Source organism: Pan paniscus, chromosome 7 (assembly GCF_029289425.2).
Source record: "Pan paniscus chromosome 7, NHGRI_mPanPan1-v2.0_pri, whole genome shotgun sequence".
NCBI lineage: Eukaryota > Metazoa > Chordata > Mammalia > Primates > Hominidae > Pan > Pan paniscus.
Window position 1 is genome coordinate 18,015,866 of NC_073256.2, and position 25,421 is coordinate 18,041,286.

The following is a 25,421-nucleotide window of genomic DNA, read 5'->3' on the forward strand; positions in this document are numbered from 1 at the left end:
AATGTGAAATGAGAGACTGGCCTAGTCTCCCAGCCTACATCTTTCTCCTGTGCTGGATGCTTCTTGCCCCTGAACGTCGAACTCCAAGTTCTTCAGTTTAGGGACTCGGCATGGCTCTTCTTGTTCCTCAGCCTGCAGACAGCATATTGTGGGAATTTGTGATCATGTGAGTTAATGCTTAATATACTCCCCTTTATATATGTAACTATTCCATTAGTTCTGTCCTTCTAGAGAACTCTAATACATGTTTCAAAGTATAACTACAAAGAAACACTTTGTGCAAGGATAGAATAAAAGAGCATTGCCTTATGATAATAGAGGACATTTTTAAAAAGTCAAAGATGAAATTAAGGAAAACTGACTCAGAACTTTTGTCTTTTACTACCTTGATAAATGGTGCTTGTGCCTGTCCGTTCTTCCTCAGATCAAAAAGCTAAGCATCAGAACTACAATGATATGTTTCATACATGAACAACATTTGTGTTAGAAAAATATGGATAGAATATTTATTTATTTATTTACTTATTTATTTATTTATTTATTTTTGAGACAGAGTCTTGCTCTGTGGCCCAGGCTGGAGTGCAGTGGCATGATCTCGGCTCACTGCAAGTTCCATCTCCCGGGTTCATGCTGTTCTCCTGCCTCAGCCTCCCGAGTAGCTGGGACTACAGGCACCTGCCACCATGCCCGGCTAATTTTTTTGTAATTTTTTAGTGGAAACGGGGTTTCACCATGTTAGCCAGGATGTTATCGATCTCCTGACCTTATGATCCGCCTGCCTCGGCCTCCCAAAGTGCTGGGATTACAGGTGTGAGCCACTGTACTCGGCTATTTAATTCTTAATAATTGTTATGTCTGCATTACTGTGCTAATCTAAGAAACAGGCCTGGTGCTTCTCACCTTAGAAATTATTTTATTTTAATGCAACAACAGAAGAAAAATAAATAAATGTTTGTTATTTGGTAATTAACATATTAAACAGATTATTTCCTAAATGAATAAAGACATACAAAAGCATTCATTGCTAATGGTAACAAGAAGCTTGCTTATCCATTTGGCTAATTAGAATATATACATCTCGTACATAAAAGCAACCACATAGAACCAAATTGAGTAAACAAAACTAGCAAACAGAAGTCATTCTGACCCATGAAAGGGGCTCACCTTTGCTTCAATTTCAGTTACAATTCTACGAAAAACTTCTATAAGCAAAATTTCTAGGTAATAGACGAATAACCAGGAAAAACATTACACCAAGCATCTAAAACAAACTGCCCCAAAATGCACCAACTGCATCCCACGATGCAGGAACTATCAAAAGATTTACAGTGGAGCAAAAGGCCCCGAGGTTAACTGTTGATCTCAATAAATCACAGGTGCTGGTTCATGCACAAAATGTGCTGCTCTCCATGAGAGATCCAAGATGCACTACAGGAGATACCATCTCTGCTTTCCAGATTTAGAATATAAAGCTTTATTTGCATGTAAATGGAATCCTCCATTTGGGGAAATCAGTGTTTCATGCGCTGTGCTCTTTGCTGACTGGTAAAATAAATTGTGCCTCACTCCACAGATCTTCAGACATGGAAACTGAAACAATCTCTAATTAAAAATTTGGTTTTATATATATGACCTATATGTATGTAGGAATATACATATATAGGAATATGTATATATTATATATCCTATATATAGGAACATATGTGAATATATATATATATAGGTATGTATGTATGTATAATTCCTATATATGTGTGTATAAATTAATATATAGGTGTGTGTATAAATACATAGACAGGAATATATATAAAGTGTATATACACTTTATATATAATTATACATATATATACGCACCTATATATGTATATACACTTTACATACATAAAGTGTATACATATATACTTTTTCTTTAGCCACAGAAAAGGTATTTTTCCTATGACTAATGCTTTAGCCATGCTTTTTCTATGGCTAAAGTTTTATCACTCCCCACAAATTCAACTGTAATTGAATTTAATATAAATTAAATGCCTTTTGTATTATTAGTTAACAAAAGTACAGAATTCATGACCTTTCCTCAATTTTGCTACCTACTTTTATCTCCCTCACACTAGACTGTATATAATTGCTAAAGATATCTGAAGTGGGGGAAAAAATACACCAGGGGATGCAAAAATCATTTTCTGGGATATAAGAAAGAAAATTATAATTTTTACCCAAAATTACATCTTTTGTTTTCTTGAGATAAGGTCTTTCCCTGTTGCCCAGGCTGGAGTGCAGTGATCCAGTCACGGCTCACTGCAGCCTCAACCTTCGGAGCTCAAGTGATACTCCCACTACAGCCTCCCGCATAGCTGGGACCCCAGGTGTGCACCACCCCACCCAGCTAATTTTAATTTTTTTTGTAGAGATGGGGTCTTGCTATGTTGTCCAGACTACTCTTGAATTCCGGTCCTCAAGCGATCCTCCTGCCTTAGTCTCTCAAAGTGCTGAGATTACAGGCATGAGCAGCTTTGTCTGGTCTCAAATTCCATCTCTGCAAATGTCTGTGTTCATGTAGTAATTGTGTGGTCTATAACAGCTGCTGAGATGGTCCGTACCTGTACTGCGTGGCAGAGATCGAGGTTGCATGCTCAATAGTTATATTGATTGCATGTCAGATCAAAAGGGTTTGTGGTCATTGCCCTTTGTTACATCAAAATGGTTTTGGAAACCAGTTACATACAGAATTAAGATTTACTAGTTTTGGGGAGCCTTATGCCTGTGGAATTTATCCTCCTAACACTTGTGACCTAGAGACTGTCATCGCTCTCAGCCCTGCGAGTCTTGTCTGGAGTGACACAGACGGGAGGAGGTGAGGCGAGATCTGGTCACTCTGCAGGGCGCACATTTCAGTGCTGCCGTTGGCTCACAAGCCCGGCCCTGCCCGCACTGGCCATGCCTCGTCCAGAAGGGAGGATCCTCAAGACCTTGGACAGCAGCTCACAGGCAGCTCCTGGCCAACCTCAAGAGCACAGGGCAAGCACCCAGAACCACTGGCATGCACTGCCCAGGCCGCTCAGGATATGAGGGGCACCCAGGCTGGTGGCAAGACAGGAGGGGGTGGAGGTGTGGCCCACCCTGGGCCAGGACAGGGAAGGGTGGGTGCTGGGCAGAGACTTCCAGCTCCCTCGTGCCCACCTCACCAAGTGACACCCACTTCTTAGTTTGGCTCCGTCCTGTTTTGGGGGCTGTGCAGGCACCAGGGAGACCTTGGTCCTGACCTGTAATGCTAGATCAAAGGCTCTCTTTACCTCAAAGCCACTCTGGCTCACTGCCTCCCTCACCCATGAGCACGCTGAGTTCTCTTTGAAGCTCCCATATGCTTCTTATTTTAGTTTTTAATAAACTTAAAAAAGAAACACTCTATAACTTCCCATTCACAAAAGTCTCCCAAAGCAAGTAACACAATGACTACACTATCAGAATTTTTAATTAAACATGACTAGAAAGGACTGATGCATAACCTGGCCTATGATCACGATTTTAAAACACAAAAAATAACGTTCTCCCTCTGTCGATCTGTTGCCCAGGCTATAGTGCAGTGGCGCAATCTCGGCTCACTGAAACCTTCACCTACCGGGCTCCAGTGATCCTCCTACCTCATCCTCCCAAGCAGGTGGGACTACAGGCAAGAGCCACCACACCCAGCTAAGTTTTGTATTGTGTTTTTGGTAGAGATGGGGTTTTGTCATGTTGCTCAGGCTGGTCTCAAACTCCTGAGCTCAAGGGATCCACTAGCCTTGGCCTCCCATAGTGTTGGGATTACAGGGGTGGGCCACTACACCTGGCCTAAGTTCTTACTCTGTGCCAGTCTCTACTGCTGGGTCCAGACAGCTACGCTTCTTTAACTTAAAAGGTTTCAGGATCATAAGAGAATGGACTTAGAAACATAGAAATAGCAGAACACGCCAGGGAAGTAGGTTTTGTTTTATTTTGTTTTGCTTGTTTGATTTTAGTTTCTTATATACTTTTTTTTTTTTTGAGACAGAGTTTCACTCTTGTTGCCCAAGCTGGATTGCAATGGCACAATCTCAGCTTCCACAACCTCTGCCTCCCGGGTTCAAGCGATTCTCCTGCCTCAGCCTCCCAAGTAGCTGGGATTACAGGTGTGCACCAACACGCCCAGCTAATTTTTTGTAGTTTTAGTAGAAAGGGGGTTTCTCCATGGTAGCCAGGATGGGCTCGAACTCCTGACCTCAGGTGATCCACCCACGTCAGCCTCCCAAATTGCTGGGATTACAGGTGTGAGCCACCGCGCCCAGCCTCTTATACAGTAATATTTAAAATGTTTATTTGACCTGAAGTTGCCAGTAGCATTGTTAGGCTGTCTTAAGAAAAATACATTTGTTTCATAATTTATCAAACGAAACTGGTCTTTGAGCTCATCTTAAAATAACCCTAGAAATGAATGTCTCTGCAACAAGCCATGAAGTTCTACCTCATTCTTCTTCTTTTTTAAATATATACCATGAAAATGTAAAGGTACAAGTCATGGGTCCACAGCCTGAGGAGTGTTTGCCTGTGGAGACCTCCATGAAACCACCACCTAGGTGAAGATATGCACCGTGGCCAGCAGCCAGGAAGTCTACCCTCCCACTCTTCCCAGTTTACACCCACAGGGCAGCTGCTGTCTGACTTCATCACTGTAGGTTAGTTTTGTCTGTCCTTGAAAGCTGATTCAACGATTTTACTAATTTAATTCCTAAGGAATTACAAACTATTGCTGTTTTGGGGGGAAATGACATATCCATTCAAATATATACATATTAGTTTTTTCTCTCTCTCTCTCTATATATATACAGATAAATAGGTGTAAATATATATGTGTGTATGTATGTATATATATAAAAATATATGTATATTAAAAATATATATGTATATATGTAAAAATATATGTGTGTGTATGTATATATATGCGTGTGTGTGTATGTATATATATATGAGACTCCATCTCATATATATATGTGTGTGTTTGTGTATGTGTGTGTGTGTATATACATACACATATATATATATGAGATGGAGTCTTGCTCTGTCACCCAGGCTGGAGTGCAGTGGCACAATCTCAGCTCACTGCCCAGGTTCAAGCGATTTTCCTGCCTCAGCCTACTGAGTAGCTGGGATCACAGGCACGCACCACCACACCCAGTTAATTTTTGTATTTTTAGTGGAGACAGGGTTTCACCGTGTTGGTCAGGCTGGTCTCGAACTCCTGACCTCGCGATCCACTCGCCTCAGCCTCTTGAAGTGCTGGGATTACAGGCATGAGCTACCACGCCCGGCTAGAAGTAAGTATTTTATATATGGAGAGAGAGAGAGAGAGAGAAGTAACTAGAGAAGGCTATTTAGCACCTCTTATAAAGACCAGGTCTAGAACACACAAAAACAGAAGTGAAAAATGTAAAACTGTATGAGTGAAGGAAAAATATTGCTCCTCCCAGAAACCTATGAGAATGGCTAACACACTAGCTGCATTAAATGATCCATAAATGCCTGATATTCATTCCACACTAGCTCTCTAAGCAATCCTCACCACTGATGAGAGGAATACGTGTTGAAATGTGAAACCATTTCTTCAATGAGATGCTGCATTTTAAAGGAAAGTTGTATTTCTAGAAAATACCCAAGCGTGCACTCACCATTGCAGGAGGGCAGCACTTGGTCCCAGGAGGGTTTCCCATCGGCCCCAATCACACAGGTGATGGATGAGGGGTCAAGAATCTTGTAGCCAGAGTCACACTGGTAGGTGATGGTGGAGCCAAGCTTGAAGTCTGTTCCAATTCTTGTCCCATTCATTATATTTCCTGGGTCAAAACAAGCTTCCCGTGGTTTCTCTGTGGAAGAAATGAATGTAAACTGCATGAGAGCAGGGATTTTATTCTTGTTTGTGTTTTTGTTTGTTGGGTTGGTTCTTTAATTGTGTTATTTAGGGCCTAGAACAATGTCCTAAATAAGTAAGAAATGCTCAAAGAATATTTATTGATTGGCTATTGACCAAGTGAAACTATTAATTAAAATAAGAAAATTCCTTTTTAATAAAATTATATTTCCATTTTAAAAACCACATTTTGCTACAGAATTGATATAAAATTACCTTCATCTACATAAAAAATACAGTACTACGTTTTTATATATTTATCCATTTTTGGCTATAGATTTTAGGACTGAATCAAAGAAAAATTGACTCTGGAAAAATTGAGGTTCATTTTCTAACTTTTGTACATCAAACATATTAACATAAAATCATTCCACACCTTTCAGAAAAGACTGGAGAATTTGGCTTCTCAAAATGAAACAGTTTAATTCCTGAAAGTTAAGAGCACTTTCTTATACGAATAACAATAGACAGACTTAGAAGATGAAGATGGATGCTTGTTCTCATTCTTTTACTACCGTATTTCTGTTGTTAGTCTTAATAGAGTAAACGTCAAACTTAGAAGAAAAAAATACATTGACTGATACATGATGGTCAAACATTGTGCGCTGGATGTACTAACAGCCAATAGTTCTACCTTAGTTAAAATAATTGCTGAAATTTATTGAGGGCTCATTATTTACCAGACACGGAACTAGGTGCATTTCTTGTTTAATTCTAATCTCCAGGACACCTCTGCCAGGAAAGGATGATAAGAATGTAAAACTCAAGGAAAGTTAAGTCACTTCCACAAAGACCCCCTGCAGAGACCTGCCCACTTCTGGGGCCCCTCAATTAGGCATTCACTTCTGGCTGCATTAAGTATTTCTTCTTCCCAAGTAAAAATACAAAATCTTTTTTCTTCAGTCGTGTTCTGCAGTCAATTTCAGTTATCTTCTGGTAGCCTTAATATTTTTAATTTTCTGTTTCAATAGACCATCTAAAATATCTCTAAATGAAAAAGTGTATAACCCTGCAGTCTACCACCCTGCTAGAAATAGATAAATATAATGGGAGAGGAAAAAGCAAAAACAAAAATGCTAAACTTTGGGAAGCCCTGGAGGAAGAAAAAGAGACCTGATTAACTGTATTTATTCAATATTTTCAATTATATTTTTAATAATCCATGTATCATCATCAACCAAACAGAGATGTCTTTGGTGATCATTGACTTGATCATCGTATACATTGTATAAAGAATCTATTATAATAATGTATTATATTTAATAAACTATATTTCCTATATAATTTACATACTTTGATTAAATCTATATTAATATATATTATATATGTTTGTTCATTTAAGAATTTGAGATTAAATGATACATGTATATTTTATATATATTTCTTGTTTTGTGCCTTCAAACCAGTGCTCTCTAATTGCTTTGTTGAAAACCTGTTTGGATATTTAAAATGGTAGCTGACATGTTGATAATTCTTTGTAACTGCATTAAATCCCATATAGAACATAGAACATTATTTTAAGCAAATACAGATCAAATAAGTAAACCTGTAGGTACTATGAAAGTTGCTCAATTTTTCTGATATTCTATTTAATCATTCAACACAATGTACTGAGCATCTAGTGAACAGAAGCATGGACTTGTTCATAATATCTTCCCCTATTGAAAATAAAAAATTTCCCAGTACACATCTATTAATATATGTCTGTTGCCCTTGTGTCCTTTTTGATCATTCTTTTGTTATAAATCTCTTTTAGTCTAGTTTCCTGTTTGATTAAATATCACCTACACAACTTTCTTCTTTATGCCACTAATTTTGATTTCTGATGGCAGGACTTTTTCCCAATGGACTGCATCTAATCTTTTAGTTCCATTACTGAGTTGTCACTTCAGGATGTTCAGTGATAAATCACTGGCACATTTTTTGCTTACAATTGGCCAGGCTTTCTAACTAGATGACTTCATAACAGGGTGTATTTTGTGTCGTCCGTGTCCGTTCCACTTACGCATACCTTTGAGCTTTCCTGCATCAGAGGCCAGGTGGATTGCCCCAGCCAGGATTTGTGAATTGTTGCACAGCACGACTGCCTGGTGCTCCTTCTATTTCCCATCATGCCTAAGAACTGGATCTGTCACCTGCTTTGCTATCCACACCAGCACTTGCTTTGGGCTGCATGCAATGCAATGACATCACTGCACCAGGCTTAGATGCAATCACTGCCCTAGGCTGGATGCAATGGCATCACTGCTTGAGGCTGGATGCAATGGCATCATTTCTCCAGGCTAGATGCAATGACATCACTGCCCTAGGCTGCATGCAATGACATCACTGCTCCAGGCTGGATACAATAGCTTCACTGCCCTAGGCTGGATGCAATGGCATCACTGCTCCAGGCTGGAAGTAATGACATCATTTTTCCAGGCTAGATGCAATGACATCACTGTCGTAGGCTGCAGGCAATGGCATCACTGCTCCAGGCTGCATGCAATGGCATCACTGCTCCAGGCTGCATGCAATGGCATCATTCCTATTCTCTTTCCTGTGATTTTTATTTTTCACTGTCTCCACTGGAGAACTTTTAAAACCTCAGGAACTACAGCCTCCAGTTGGATGGCCATACCGGTTACCCAAACAAAAATTAAGGAAGTTCTTTCTTCATGCAACTTGGAAGGCCCTTCATACTTCATTCATTCGTTGGCCCATTTATTCATGTGCCTTAGGATGCCGGGAAGAACAGGAGTTGTCGGAGTGGGCAATGATCAGTGTACACTCTCACAATTATATGAGGAATTGTTTTGTTTGTTTACTTGCCTGCATGATTTTTTGGGGGGCATGGGGGGCTATCATAGAATAAGTACTGTCATGGTAAAATGCATTTTAGTGAATTCTTATTAAGAAACTAAATTATGATGTGGCAAAGCCTCAAAAGTACTGTTTTCAACTATTCCTAAATGTGACGGATCCCATCTCAAAGGCATAGATACTCTGATTGCTAAATTGTATAATTTTTAAAATTGTACATTTTAGTAAATACCCCTAAGTTTGCAGATTTTGATGTTTGGGAGCAAAGAGACCAATTTTCTACTTAAAACTACATAAACAGTTCTGGCAATGAGGTAAGGGACATAAAATATGTTCTTTTTAAAAAGATTTTTCATACAAATTAAACTCAAAAGTGTAAATAAATATATTTTCATTTTTTAAAGAAAACCCTCATAACTGTGAATTGATATTTTGTTAAGTCCTCTTCCCTAATTCTTTGTAATACACCTTGTATTTATTTTGTTCACATGAGAAATAAACTTGAAAAAACATATATTTATTCTGATGGACCCAATAGCAAAACGTTGAGTTAAAGGTGGTTTTTTAGGTCAGTCTGTTTTCCTTGGATGTTAATGGTAGGGAATGGTTTATAGCAAATCAAGGGTGTATTACTGATCTGAGGATCAAAGAAAAGAGCTCTGAGCAGCGTCAGAAATCTTGCCAAATCAGCCACGGCTGACTGAGGCAGGGAAGGGTACAGACATGTTGACATGGAAAATGTTGAGATAAAATGAAGTTTTTGGCTGGGCACGGTGGCTCACTCCTGTAATCCCAGCACTTTGGGAGGCCGAGGAGGGTGGATCATGATGTCAGGAGATCAAGACCATCCTGGCTAACATGGTGAAACCCCGTCTCTACTAAAAATACAAAAAATTAGCCGGGCATGGTGGCAGGCGCCTGTAGTCCCAGCTACTTGGGAGGCTGAGGCAGGAGAATCGCTTGAACCCGGGAGGCGGAGGTTGCAGTGAGCTGAGATCGCGCCACTGCACTCTGGCCTGGGTGAGAGAGCAAGACTCCATCTCAAAAAAAAAAAAAAAAAGAAAGAAATTATTTTTGGCTAGGCAAGGTGGCTCACACCTGTAATCCCAGCACTTTGGGAGGTCATGCCTATAATCCCAGCACTTTGGGAGGCCGAGGCAGGTGGATCACCTGAGGTCAGGAGATCGAGACCAGCCTGAACAATATGATGAAACCCTGTCTCTACTAAAAACACAAAAATTAGCCGGGTATGGTGGCATGTTCCTGTAATCCCAGCTACTCCGGAGGCTGAGACAGGAGAATTGCTTGAACCTGGGAGGCAGAGGTTGCAGTGAGCTGACATCGTGCCATTGCCCTCCAGCCTGGGCAACCAGAGCAAAACTCCGTCTCAAGAAAAAAAAAAAAAAGAAGTTATTTTCATGCACTTACATTTAATCATCTTGAAGAAACAAATTATAAGGTGTTAAAACCCATCTTAAAATAATTACTAAATGTCATCGAATTCTTTATTTTACAAACCACAAGTGATTTTTATATAGCCATGAACTGGGACAGTTTTTTCCCCTCTCTTTCTTCCTCCAGTTAAAGTAGAAATGCACCTCAGGAATATCTTCACTGGAGAGGGAGGAGACATGTATCTTCCCAGAAAGAGGAGACACATGTCAGCATTTATGTATTAAACAGATAAGCAAGATGTTACAAAGCAATGCTTACAATAAAAACAGTCCGGATACAAATTAATTCCCACCCAAATTCAGGCAATCGCAATACCTTTAAATTCAATGGCGAACCCTGAAAGGCCCACGGAGGCATCACTCCGAAATGCCAGAAACAGGCTGTTTCCGCTACTCTCTATTCTTTCTGGGGCCTGAGAGCCCTGGTAACTCCCAATGAGGGGGCTGTTGGAATCTTCCCCTTCATAGATGTGTAGGAAGTCATAGCTGGGCTCCATGTTGAAACTAAAGAAAAGAATAGTAATTATGTCATACGGCTAATAGACATTTACCTTATCTCCCAGAATGGTAAGCCTTTGAGCGCACAAAGTGATTTTATTTGCTTTTGTATAATAATTTTTCAGTTAGGGCAATCAAAAAGTTAAATGTAATATTAATCAAAATATTAATAAAATAGCAATAGAATAAAATATATCAATTGTGACAAATAGTATTTGCCTAATTACCATTATGTTCAATACAATATTATTTTGACCACAGCCAAAAGGAAATAAGTCATTATAGCAGAGGTATGCTATCCTTTCCGTGTACTCATTAATTTGCTAAATGAGATGTAATTTAAAAGAACTGAGCTCAAAAGAGATAAATTTCCACTGACCTTTTATCTTTATCTGAATATTTTTAGTTTTGAAAATATTAGAATTTTGAAAATATTGGAATTTGAAAATACTGGAATACTCAGTGGAATTACTGACTATTCTTACTTTTATTTTTACTTAAAAAATGCAGTTGTCCCAGCCTGGGTAACATAATGAGATACTGTCTGTATAAAAATACAAAAATCAGTAGAGTGTGGTGGTGCACACTTGTAGTCCTAGCTACTCAGGAAGCTAAGGCTGGAGGATCACTTGAGGCCAGGAGTTTGAGGCTGCAATGAGCTGTGACACACCACTGCACCCATGCACTCCAGCCTAAGAGACTGAACAAGACCCTGTCAAAAAAAAAAAAAAAAAAAGGCCTCCACTTGCTTGGATAAATCAGCCAATATTAATGCTCCAGAGTGTGACCTTTCTCACATAATGTTTCACCATCACTGAATATCCCAGTTTTTTTCTCTCTCCCTTTCTTTTTCTCTTACTTTCTCCATTTTTCTCTTTCTCTCTGCTCTAATATTAACATACAGTCAGTCCCCAAAGAGTGTAACAATTTAAATCCAAAGGTGTCAAGGGCTGGGCTGTGTTTGCCATTGGTGATGTGCAGGCTGATAGAGTCTCTGAGCTTTAAAACTACACATACTGTAAGAGAAAGGCTGAACTTGGTTAAGATGTCTAAGATCTTGATATGACCAGAATAAATTGATAAAGTAGAAGTATTAAAACCATCCATTGCAGCCAAGCACAGTGGCCCTAGCCTGTAATCCCAGCACTTTGGGAGGCTGAGGCAGGCAGATCACGAGGTCAGGAGTTCGAGACCAGCCTGGCCAATATGGTGAAACCCTGTCTCTACTAAAAATACAAAAATTAGCTGAGCATGGTGTCGTGCACCTGTAGTCTCAGCTGCTCGGGAGGCTGAGGCAGAAGAATCGCTTGAACCCCGGAGGTGGAGGTTGTAGTGAGTCGAGACCACGCCACTGCACTCCAGCCTGGGTGACAGACAGAGCAAGACTCGTCTCAAAAACCAATCAACCAACCAACCAACCAACCAACTAACCAACCAACCAACCAACTAACCCATCCATTGCAGCTGCCCCTTCTCTCTTCTTCTCTATAGCAGGTTTTTCATATGTGTCTTTAAAAAGCACCCAATTTACAAAGCTCCTACTCCCTTTCCTTTCCATCTGCAGAAATTTGGGACAACTGAGAAAGAGAAGGTCAGGGTTTTTGCTTGTTGGTTTGTTTGTTTGTTTGTTTTGTAATCACTAAAATGTTCTAGGTGGCTCCACTTGATCTGGAGATTCGGATGATAAAATAGCAACAGAAGTTCCCTCCTGGAAGGGTCCACTGCACCATGAAGGGGAACAGAGAACGTGGGACCGCCAGCATCCGTGCAACGCCCAGCCCGCATTACGCCATCCTGTTTCGGGTCAAGGATACCCTCACTCCATATCCTGAATATACTTATTAAAGGAAATTTAGGAAGATATCTTAGTCTGTTTATTTGACAAGTTCACTGACGTCAGGAATGAAGAAGGAATAAAAGGTTGGAGTTACTAGGTATAGGGGCTAGCAGGAATGGTGTGGGTTACATAGAATTTTATTGGAATAATAATTGTATTTAGAGTGTTTTCAAGGATGTTATTAAAATCCGGTCATGTCATATCCCCAATATTTGGCTTAGTTAATTATCATTACTGGTAATTTATGCAATACTGCAAATACTGCCAGACACAGGAAAACAAACAAACAAACAAACACTATATATCCCATCTGCTCTCTTTTTTTTTTTTTGCCTGTATCAAAATTCATGCGTAGAAGTCGGGAGTGAAATTTATAATTAATTTTGGTTCCTTTGGAGAACTCCTTATTTCTACCTCTGCCAGCTGCACGTATCTCTAAGCTCTAACAGCATGCCAAAGCCTGACTCAGTGTTTGAACCAAATTCAATTTGAGCCCCAGTGTGTGAGCCCCACAGTCCACAGGGACATGTAATGGAACATCCTCTCTCATCCACAGCCCTGAACAAGCCTGGGAGCCCATATGACCTTCAGGTCATATGATTCTTTGCCTTTATCATTAGTAATGCCAGACTCCCACCCTCCCATAAAAAACACACCTGAATTTGCCATCATCCTGACACTGCCTCTTGGCCAGCCCTCATCAGCACCAGCCTTCTGTTTGGGAAGCTGGACATCCTCGTCCCCAAACAGGATTCTGGTCTCTCCCTCCTCACTACTTCTCAGGAAGATGTCTGCATGAGCACATGCAAACTCCAGATCAGAGAAGTCGCCGGTTTTCACTGATTTCTGAAGTTTCTGAGACATTGGGTCGGCTAATGAGTCACAATCTATGGGTTGGAAGAGGCTTAGAGATTATCTGTTTCAAACTTCCAGAGGGGTGTATAAAACGCAGTGAAAAAATCCTTGCACAAAACTGCCTTAAATATGCATATCATCAAGTGAGTTGCACTTTATGGGATGGAGGAAACTCCTACTAACAAGTTTTTGTGTTCAATTTCATTTTTTTTTTTTAAAGCCAAGGTCTTGCTCTGTTGCTCAGCTCAGACTAGACACTCATAGCTCATTGCAGCCTCCACCTCCTGGGCTCCAACAGTCCTCCTGCCTCAGCCTCTCGAGTAGCTAGAACCAGAGGAATACACAAGCACACCAAGCCAATTTTTAAAATTTTTTGTAGTGATGGAGTCTTGCTGTGTTGCCCAGGCTGGTTTCAAACTTCTGAACTCAAGTGCTCCCCATCTTGGCCTCCTGAAGTGCTGGGATTACAGTCATGAACCACCATGCCTGGCTTCAATTGTTAACCCATTTATAATATCTTGAAACCAGAGGTGCCTCCTAATTTTAAGGAAGACGCTACTAGAATTTAACATTAACAAAACCCACATAGATATCTAAAAAATATAGCCAGTGAGTGTTCACTGGTTTTCTGTAATAGCTGAGTAACATTTGGTAAATTTGTGGCAGTTTAGTAAATTCAGGAAAAGATGACTATCAACCAACTTAAGATTCAGAATCATAGAAACGTAAAATTCTACTGACTCAGATCTCATCAGGAGGAGAAAGTGAGGGTATGTAAACACATTCAGGCCTTGAATATTGACATAAAGATCTGTAGAAAAGGAAACTCGTTCCATTGACAGATTAAAAAATATAATCCCAGATACTTGCCCTTGGATAGCTGAAAGGTCAATAGGAAAGTCTACAGAATGACTCACCTTCCTAAACATCACATTCATTTAGTTCAAAAGTCAAAGTCAAAAGTTAGAAAACATCTTTGGATTCAATAAAATGTAATTATCATGTACCATATACTAATAATATAATTATTTAAAGAGTTTATTTTCATAAAATGACCATAGTATTTGACCTTCCATCATCTAGTTTAGTAACTACAAGTTAGCATATTTTTAGGACTGATATATAGTAACTCAGACTTTACAGCAACCACATTTGGGGAAACTTTCATTTTCCAGGCTCTATTAAGTCTTAATTATTAAAATGATATTAGCAGTGCTACCCTCAGGAACGTCAGGATGTGCTGTGGAAAGGAATTCACTATCAGGCATTTAGAGTGAAAGGAGACATTGATGAGAAATTACACCAAGTGTCTCCATACCATATTTTTATTATTTTTAATGAACATTCTGTTTAAGCCTTCTCATATGGAACACATTGTGTGCAAGACAAACAGTATTTAAAAATAATTCATGTGCATCTTAACATAAGTAGAATGCCCCAAAGCAAAATACTGTATTTCCATTTATGTCATTTTGCAGCCTGGTGTAGTCTCCATTAGACACAAAATCTAGCACTTACCTAGATATAACATTAGAGACTATGAGGTCATAAAAGAAGTAATTTTTAGGTATAGAATTAAAAATCCTACTAAAAAGAGGTATTCTGCAAGAGACGGTACCTTTTGAATATCAAGGCGATGACAAAGTCCGGGTTCACTTTTACTCTCCAGTCACATTCCTTCCCAGGAGGATATGGCTGTGGGTAGTTGGGTGACAAAATAACACCTGCTGGGCCCGTCAGATTCCCTCCACAAGCAGCTGTCACAGAACAAAAGTTACAGAGAAAAAGTTAGGACAGCGAAGAACGCCTGCCAGTCAGTGTGGAAGGAGACACCACAGAATACTTTAAGAAAAAGACATCAGCATTTTTCCCAGTCCAAGAGATTGCGTGTTGGTTATCAATTATCCAGATAAAATTGTAAGACCCAGGAACTCTGTACATTTTTCATGTAACTGTTAATGAATTTTACATAATATTCCACCCCATTTTCAAAGAGAATTTTCCAACTTCTGGCACAAAAAATTTCTTTCCTATAATTTAAAATTTTCTCAAATAAATGAAAGATGACTTAATCCCCATGCCTGCCAACGTGCACACATGTGCACAAACAGAAAAACAGTTGAATAAAAAAAACCCCATGGACATGATTTTATGGCCATGTTAATTATTTTGCTATTTCTCACAGTTCATAAAATCATTGCCTATTTCTTCTTGAGTGCATGCCTCATGTGATACAGGGATCATCTAGCTCCTGTTCATCGTTTTATCCCCAACGTCTAGACGGTTTCTGGATCTGAACAAGTATTCAGGAAATGGTTATTGGGTACATGAAAACATGGCATTTCACATTCTCCCAGTCCCCTGGTGTATGGAAGGCTTGAATTACTTTCCCCATATTTCAAAGTGGCAAAACAAACCCCAAAAGTTTAAGTGACCTCTAAGTATACATATCAGTGAGGAGCTGAGCTGGAGCATTACTCTCTGAAAATATCATTTGATCACAACGCTTGGTATATTATTAGAAAGAACCACTTTATATGATAATAACATATTTAGTTTGTGTTTGAAGTCATCAATTTTGAATTAAATGTGTTTACATTTATATTAGCAAGGCAGTAATTATGTAGCTCAATGTGGTTAATAGGCAAGCCCATTTTTGTTCTTGAATAGGAAAGTATTTAGGATTGTTTTATTTGTGAGATAAGGTTTCTCCTAAACCTCTCATCTCACGGAAGGTGTGAAAACACTGCCGAATTTATAAGTATACACATTTTAGATACACACAAGACTATGCTGAGTTTAAAAGTTGTTTATATCAAATACTGTGGTTTGTCACCAAGTTGTTTTAAAGCGTGACTACAATTAAATCATAGTATTTCACTTAAGTTATATGTCTTATTTCATTCCCATTATCGGTCACACATGCACTAAAAAATATGTAGAAAAGAAAATGTCTTAATTGCTGATTTTTCCCCTATACAAAAAAAGACTTTGTTTTGTAAATAAGATGAAGGAAGATGAAGGAACATGCTTCACAATTTTCAATAAGGAGTGCCTCTTTAAATACTTATTTAACATTTCTGAAAACTTAGCTTTTTATAGGAAGAAATACAACTAACTCCAGTAGTTCTTGTTATACTCTCACAGTCTAACTGAATGCAAACTCTGAATGCTATTGCAGAAAACATTTATAATAATAAATTCCACAGATATACGTTCAAGAGTAATATGATATAATTTTTACAGAAAAAGATTAAAACTTGATTTTCCCCAGTATGACTTTTTTTTTTTAATGAATTTGAATTGTGCAGAAGCAATTGTCCCAGCAGCTCTCACAGGGCAGTGCCTCCTCAGAATCACGCCGGGGCTGCTGACAGCATCGAGCAGTGCAAGCGTGGACCGATCAGGGAGCGGGAGCTGATGCAGAGAAAGAAGGTACCTGAAGGTCTAGAAGATTCTACTCCACACAGGTTTTGTAAGATGAAAAATGACAGATTCAGGGCACTGGCTACAGGGTGCTACCAGCAGGAAGAGTTCAGGGATATGATTCAAATATTGATTTAAAAGAAACAAAGGGGAAACCCTGTCTTATTCACACAGATCCCAGGAGGCAGTTTCAAATGAGGTGATTTAAAAGCTGAAAAAGTGGAGTTAAGGAGTGCTGCCTGGCCCTGTTTGTTCTCTCTTTTGGTCTGGTATTCTTCAAGTTAGTTTGCTTAGGTTTTAATTAGCTTGCAAAATATTTTAGATAGGATTAGAATAGTAAAAAATGCAACTCAGAGATACTAGGAAATTCTCCAGAAGGAATAGACAAAGAGATAAAATCCACCTATTCTTTTCGATCCACCAACCCTTATACAAAACCTTTATCCACTATGCTAAACAGCACACATTCATACGTAGCAGCTCCTTCACCATCAGGGTTTGAAACTGCAGTCTTTAACGAGACCCATCTATGTTTCTGCATTAAAACGTTTGAATGTTCACACCTTTGGGGGCGATAAATATTTTCTAAATAGACACCTTTATGTCAGGATGGTCTGTTGTCCCTAAATGAATTTCTGCAAACCTAGGATACATTTTGGCTTTTCAGAGTGTTTTGCAATTTGGACTTGGGGAAAAGCAATTGCAGGCTATATAAGATAATGCAGACTTTTTAGGGACACTTTACTCGGAATAAGGAAGTTGAAGCCGAACGTGGTGGCTCACGCTTGTAATCCCAGCACTTTGGGAGGCCAAGGTGGGCGGATCATCTGAGGGCAGGAGTTCGAGACCAGTCTGGCTAACATAGCAAAACCTAGTCTCTACTAAAAATACAAAAAATAGCCGGGCGTGGTGGCACACACCTATAATCCCAGCTACTCAGGAGGCTGAGGCAGGAGAATCACTTGAACCTAGGAGCGGAGGCTGCAGTGAGCTGAGATCACACCACTGCACTCCAGCCTGCGTGACAGAGCAAGACTCTGTCTCAAAAAAAAAAAAAAAAAAAAAAAAAAAAAGTCGTTAATGTCCTTTGGTCTACAGAATTCTCCTTCTAGACTAAGTCAAAAAGCTAAACAGAGGAGGCTTCATGGTAGAAGTCATTTCGGATGTAACAATAACAACAACAAAAAAGTGAGGTATCCAAGCAACACTCAAGAAAAAGCAACAGCAATGGCAGGTGTTGACAATAAGTGTTGTCACACACAACAGGTGAGAGGTTAAGAGATTTTATAAAAGGGAAAGAAAGAGAGAGAGCCAGTAATGAGTAAATATACACTAATAATAAAAAGTAAAAAAGTAAATTAGCTGCTCAATCAGGAAAGAACAAATTCAAACAGCCAATAAGCATATGAAAAAAAAGTTCGACCTTATTATTAATTTAAAATGCCAATTAAAACAAGACATCATCACTTTGTGCCTTAAGATCTATAAAGTGTGGTGTTTTCTGTGAGTCAGAGAAAACACTAATAAATATATATGGTTGATGGCAGGTTAAATCGGTGTGACTGCTCTGAAAGAGATTTTAAAAATGGGCTGGACATGATGGCTCACACCTGCAATCCCAGCACTTTGGGAGTCTGAGGCAGGCAGATCATGAGGTCAGGAATTCGAGACCAGCCTGGCCAACATAGTGAAAACCCATCTTTACTAAAAATAAAAAAAAATTAGCCGGGCTTGGTGGTGGGCGCCTGTAATCCCAGCTACTTGGGAGGCTGACGCAGGAGAATCACTGGAACACGGAAGGTGGAGGTTGCAGTGAGTCGAAATCATGCCACTGCACTCCAGCCTTGGCAACTGAGTGACACTCTACCTCAAAAACAAAACAAAACAAACATGTTTTAAAAGTCCTAGAAATATGCGAGTTTGTAGAAATATGTCACTTATCAATAATCCTGATTTATTTTGCAACATGGGTGCTCATTGAAGCTATCTTCAGAATAGGGAAAAGGTTAAAACAACTTAATTATACAATAATAAGGGACTAGAAAAATCAATATTGGTAGATTCAAACAAATAGATACTAGAGAGTGGCATCAGTGGTGTAGTTGTGCCTTCTAAAGAGATAAGATTTAGTCATTAAAAACGAGTAGAAAATACATAGTAACACAAAATATACACACCATGTACTGGTAAGTAAAAAGTGCAATTTACGAAACAGTCAAGCAGGATGTTGTCATTTTAAAACTTTTTTCTTTTTTTTTTTTTTTTGAGACAGAGTCTCACTCTGTTGCACAGGCTGGAGTGCAGTGGTGCCATCTTGGCTCACTGCAACTTCTAGCTCCTGGGTTCTAGTGATTCTCGTGCCTCAGACTCCCAAGTAGCTGGGATCACAGGCATGCACCACCACCCCTGGCCAATGTTTGTATTTTTAGTAGAGATAGGGTTTCACCATGTTGCCCAGGCTGGTCTCAAACTCCTGACGTCAAGTGATCTGCCCGCCTCGGCCTCCTAAAGTGCTGGGATTACAGGCGTGAGCCACCACACCCAGACTAAAACATTTTAAAATAGATTACATATACATAATTATGAAATCATTTATAAATGTCTATATTAATTGTAATTATCTCCAGGTAAAAAGATGACAACTTTTTTCTCCTCTTTGATTTAATTATAGTTTATAAAATGTCTTCAGTAAAATGTATTACCCTTTAATATGTAAAAAGGTAAGAAAATTAAAAAGTGTTTTGAATCTCTGAAACAGAATTTACATGAGTGCTAATTATAATTAACTCATGCCCTAATGGGCAAGCTTCTTACAGAGGACATAAACCCCATTCCTAAAAAACAGAAAATTACAAAGTAATAAAAATATAATGTTAATTTATTTCCAATTATATATTTTCCATGTTTCTGTTACATAACACCTACGCATGCAGGCGGGTCTGGTTGCCAAAATAATTGATTATTCATCTGCCTGCAGGTGATTTCAGCTTGTCCTTGAAGCTGACATTCAAGGTAGAGACAGGGGTATTTATTTAGCTTTTGGTGCGTATTGGACTACCTAGTTGCTGGTCAAAATAAAGTAACTAAGAGATGATCTAACAAAAGATCGATTTGTTTATAGATTCATTAGGAGATGGCCAAATTTTATAATTACATGTTCAAATTAATATAAATTAATAAATTACTTCTAAGGGATTAACTCGTAGTTATATTGCTTTTTAATGTATTCCTCCATGAGCCTAAAAACATGCAAAATGGAAGGAAAAAAAAAACGCTTTCCTAATGTAAAAATAGGCCATTGGTTTAAAATGATCGCCACATTTATAGGCAATCACTCCACTTTAAAAAAGAAACACGCCGAAATCTCTGCAGTCTCCCGATGACTCAGCATGAGTAAGATGCGTGACTGTGCTCACAGACGTTATGAAAAGTAAACGCAGCACCAGACATTAAACAAACATAGATTGCTCCCCGACAAGGCTGAGAAGGCTAATAAGGACAGCTATCCAACCTCATCTGTCTTCAGACAACTGGGATAAGTGGTTTGTCATAAGTAGGAGCGCCGTATCACAGCTCCCCAAGACCACTGAGAATTTTACCGCCGCTGTGTACACGACAATAAAAACCAGTTCAAACCACAAACCCCCTCAACGTCATCCTATGCAAAATGGCCTATCCATTTCATGATCACTGTCTCTCTTCACACATCAATTAAATTTTACATTTTTCAGACAGATTATAAAGAAGTACTAATTAAACTGTGATAGTTACTTAAAATAATAAAGTTCAGTAGAGTTTCTTTTTAAGACTAAGATGATATACTCTTAGTAGGAATTTTATCAGTAGAATATTTTATTGAATGAAGAGACAATCTACCGACAATTACTATTTTACATAAAATATATATTAGCCTACATCCATATTTGTCAGAAATTGTCTCAGGTGGCTATTCAAGCCAAAGTCTGCAAAATCATTTGTTATCCTTTTAATAAGGTCAAACTATAAAATGTCAATAAATTTCAGAAACAAACCTCCTTTTATCTTCATTTTAACACAAACAGTATAATTTCTAGTTTTCGGAATTCTATTTTAAATGTACTAATATTATAGGGGGAAAAACATCTAAAAAGAGAAAGTACTTTGAGTGAGTAGGTTTTGCTTAAGGGCATGTTTCTATATTAAAAATCAGAATAGCAATGGTCGGGTTATAAATTTTGAGGCAACTAGAATTTTAAATTACAGTCATTTGATTGATCCATGTTTATGTAACATTTGTTAAGGGTAGGAAATATACGGTAAATGTCAATTACTGTACATTAAGGGGATGACTTCCTTTATTCTACCTCATAAAATAAAGTTTAAAGGTTTACAATAAAATTTCAGGAGTCTCAGAGAGCCAGAGAACATGAAAGAAACTCTTGAGAAATATTTCTGAAGAAATAATACATTTACGGAGCCATTTTAACGACAACATGCATCCATTCCTGAATATAAAATTTCTAAGTTCTGTTGTCTGATACCTATGCACGTAGGAGGGTCTGGTTGCCAAAAGAACCGGTTATTCAGCTGCACACAGGTGATTTTGGCTTGTCCTTGGAGCTGATAGCCAGGGTCACACTGGAATGTGACGGTGTCTCCAGCCTCTCTGCTGTCTCCATAGCGGGTGCCATTTTGGGGCATACCTGGATCGTTACAGGTGGCTGCAATTGAGGCTGCAAACAAAAGAGAAGGCCAGGTCACAGGCTGGAAAACATGGTTTCCACATTCCTGTCGGTGTGGTTGTTCTTGTGGGTTGAAGCACTCTTCATTGGCATAATAAGTCATTTGTCTACACATGAACAGACGAAAATAGTTTCTTTTCCCAGGGGTACATTCAATAACATATATCTTCATTGTGCTTGCATTGCATAAATTCTAGCAAGATTCTATTGAAAATGCAACCAATGATGAAATATATCAAGGGATTTTTAAAATAAAAATTACATTATCCTTAGAATAAATACATACATACACACAGACTGATTTTCTCTTCAGCAATATTTTAATGAAACCCCATACTGCAAGTTAAATAAACTAGTTAAAGTACACCAACCTCAAGGAAAACAAAATAGGAAGAATTTCCTTGAGGTCTGTGCCTTCAAAGGTGATCCAATAACCTTTGTTGAGATGCCAAGGGTGGAAGGTCTAGAGGAGATGACCAGTGAGTTTTACCCACGATCCCATAGGTGCCATTGCCACGACAAAATTATTAATAACCCCCTTTCACTCACCCAAAAAATTCCAAGTTGGACAATATATTACATGGTCACCCTAATATTAACAAAAGCTCTGAAAATAATATCCTGCCTTTCTGCATATATATAAAGAATCTCAAATCTGTTGAGTAGAGGCCAGACTCTGCAAAGCCGGCTGGTGCATGTGCTTTCAGGTGCCACTGGAGCCTTGTCAAGTCAGTTTCTGGTAATCATGTGTAAAGTGTATTGCAAACGGCGAGCCTAAAATCACCTCCCATATGCAGCCATCGACTCTGCCTGCGCCCAATCAGAGAAGGCTCCCGCAAGCCCAGAGCTTTCACCAGAGTACCCCGCATCACTCTAAAATACAGCAGCCTCAAGAAATAGGAGTTGTTTTCTCCAGTTTCTATAACTGCTGTGTATTATGTGTCGTACTGAAAATTAGAAAGATAGGTACTCCTGAAAAATCCAAAGCTTAGATTTTTTTTCATTTTTACTTTCAGTTAGAATAACGAGCTCTTTCTTCCACTCCACTGCATAAGAGATGACAATTAAAAGCTGACTTTTTCTCTGCAAAGTGCTTCAGTGTTTTCAACACCATGTTTTATGAAAGAGCAAAAAAAAGGAGATTAGTGTATTGTTCTATATACATACCATCACACTGTCCATTTTAATATTTGAAGCCTTAAAGTAATGAGTAGGCTTTGTGTTTTGTTTTGTAAATTCTGAAGCATTTGTGTGTGTGCGTGTGTGTGCATATACATATGTCTACATATGGATAGATAAACGGAATAATAAAATCCATTTAAATAAAAAGTTAGAAGATATATAAAAAAGAATATGACCTGCTCTTTGCTATTCAGACATTTTTAACCTAATAGGGGTGGCAATGAACAAATAATTCAGGACAAGAGAAAATGTTAAACTGTGCAGATTAAAAGATCAAAGCTCTATCCAATAGTGTCATATGATACAGACATCAAGGATCCTATAGCTGGTCAGACCTGCTTCAAATCCCATCAGGACTTAATTAGTACCTAATTAGTACTTAATGATCACTTAAGCACACTTATCATCAGCTAACAAATCAGTAAAAATTAGACTAGTATCTAAGTTATTAAGTCTGCTGTGAAGATGAAGTGTGAAAATTTGCTAACTTGTCTTTCTCCTTGCTATTCTCTAAGCTAATTGAGGCAAGAAGCTGTCTTCACCACTCTCTATTTCTCTCAAATTGATTCTTATTACACTGAAATATATACGTGTGTATCTATAACACGAGAACAATGAAATGAACATCTGTGCTACCAACTCTAAGAAATAGAGTATTTACCAACACATCAGCATGATCAACGCGTAGAACATACCCTTCCCCATATCACCTCCTTCCTCCACTTCAGGGGAAGTCACTTTCTGAATTTTATGTTTATCATTCCCTTGCTTTTCTTCACAGTGACTATAAATGTATGCATTCCAGTTTTAGCCACATATATCAGTTTCCTGAAATCAAACGCTTAACTGGAATTATATGTTGCAAGTTCTGCGACTCTGTCTGTCTTAAATGCTTAACTGGAATATATATTGCAAGTTCTGTGACTCTCTCTCTCTCTCCCTCTTGCTTGTATTATGTTTTTGGGAGTCATCTACGTTTAGGCGTGATGCTCTGGTCTACTTATTTTCATTGCTGTATAGTTTTCCATTGCAGGAATACACCATGATTTTTCCATCCTCTTCTTGATGGATCTTTGGGTCATTTTTCTTTTTGCCCTTATATAAAATGCTGCTGGTACACATTTGCTCTTTCAAATGACTTGGGCTGCTATGTTTTAGATTTTCACTTCCAAACAGCATGCAGTTAGATTGTCCTTTAAATTCAATCCCAGAATTTGTCTTTTAATTGGATAGTTTAGTCTCCTTATGTTCCCTGAAGTTTCTGCTCTATTTGGATTTCTCTCGACCATCTTAGCTTGTGTTTTCTATGTGCACCCCATATGCTCTACCTTTTTGCTTGCTTTCATACTAATTAATTTTTTCTCATGCTTTTATTTTAGTAGACTTTCTAGAAATTTTAGTATGTATTTAGTTGTAATAGTCTTACCTTCTTTAATATTTATTATTCTCTCCCTAATTACATGCATTGCTAGGTATTTTAGTTATTAAAAAAAAATCTTAAATTAGACATTGTCATTATCCATTTGTTTTTATAAACCTCATACATTAAATATTATTGTTTTACATAGTTGACTGTTTAAATTTTCATACATATTTATCAATTTGTTTGCTTATTATGTTTTCTTTGCATTTTTTTTTATTTCTGAGCTTTTATTTGGCCTAATTTTTCTACTTCATAAATACTATGGCTTGACTATTTGTCTCCTCAAAAACTTACGTTTAAATGTAATCAATATGGTCATATTGGGAGGTGAGGCCTTTAAGAGGTGATTGTATTAATCATTTGTAAATTAGTGGATTAATGGATTTATGGGCTATCACAGGAGGGGAACTGGTGACTTTATAGGAAGAGTGACCTGAGCTGGCATGCTCAGCCCCTCGCCAGGCGATGCCTGCACACGTTAGGACTCCAGAATCCCCACCAGCAAGAGGGCCAGATGTGGTCCCTCGACCTTGGACTTCTCAGCCAGCATATTTGTGAGAAGTATATTTATTTTCTTTATAAATTACCCAGTTTCAGATATTCTGTTATAAGCAGTAGAAAACAGACTAATACACTAAAATGGTTTGTTCGTTTTGTTTTGTTTGGTTGGTTTTTGCAAATTACGTTTAGTAAGGACATGTGATGGCTTGGATTAGTTTCACATTTACTTGGCCGTTCATATAGTATTTGGTTTCCTATTCATATTTTTACTCTCTTTTTTTTCATGATTACAGTCTGAATCCGATAAGAATTCCAATTTCTCATGTAAACTGTTTGTAAGTTTTCACATTTGCACTTCTGTTCTGGGGAACTTGACTTATGGTAATTCTTTGCATTCTGCTTTGAAGGTACACCCATCCAGAGGAGAGTCACATTAGATTACAGGATCTGCCTGGAACAACAGAAAACCTCCTCTTTTCAAAAATAAATTAACAGCTTGAGGCATTTTGGATGGTAGAAATTCACCTACAGACTAGTGTGAAACTCGCCGGCAGTTGTGAGTTGCATGCATCTATGTCTCTGTCAACATCTATGTCTGTCTATTCTCCCCACTCTGTAAGTAGAACACCCTTTGGTGTTCCAGCTATACATGAGTCCTCCTATTATATTTTCAACATTAGAAAGACCTTAGATTTGCTTTCTATTCCCTGAGCCAAGGGACTCTGAGAGTGGAAGCTCCACATCACAGAGGATCAGCAGAGGCAATCAGGGCAGGGCTGGCTTCCGAGCTTCACAATCTCTCTCC

General features: G+C 38.5%; 1 protein-coding gene across 2 annotated transcripts in view; it reads right to left on the reverse strand.

Annotated features, from left to right (window-relative positions):
- The window catches only part of CSMD1 (CUB and Sushi multiple domains 1), a 2,070,470-nt gene that overhangs the window by 282,519 nt on the left and 1,762,530 nt on the right, over positions 1-25,421 (reverse strand). For both annotated transcript variants that reach the window (XM_034966977.3, XM_034966976.3), the window contains exons 27-30: positions 21,310-21,501; positions 14,982-15,120; positions 10,490-10,677; positions 5,679-5,873 (exon numbers count right to left, since the gene is read on the reverse strand). In XM_034966977.3, the coding sequence (XP_034822868.1) occupies positions 5,679-5,873; positions 10,490-10,677; positions 14,982-15,120; positions 21,310-21,501 (714 nt within the window). The remainder of the gene's footprint in view (positions 1-5,678; positions 5,874-10,489; positions 10,678-14,981; positions 15,121-21,309; positions 21,502-25,421) is intronic.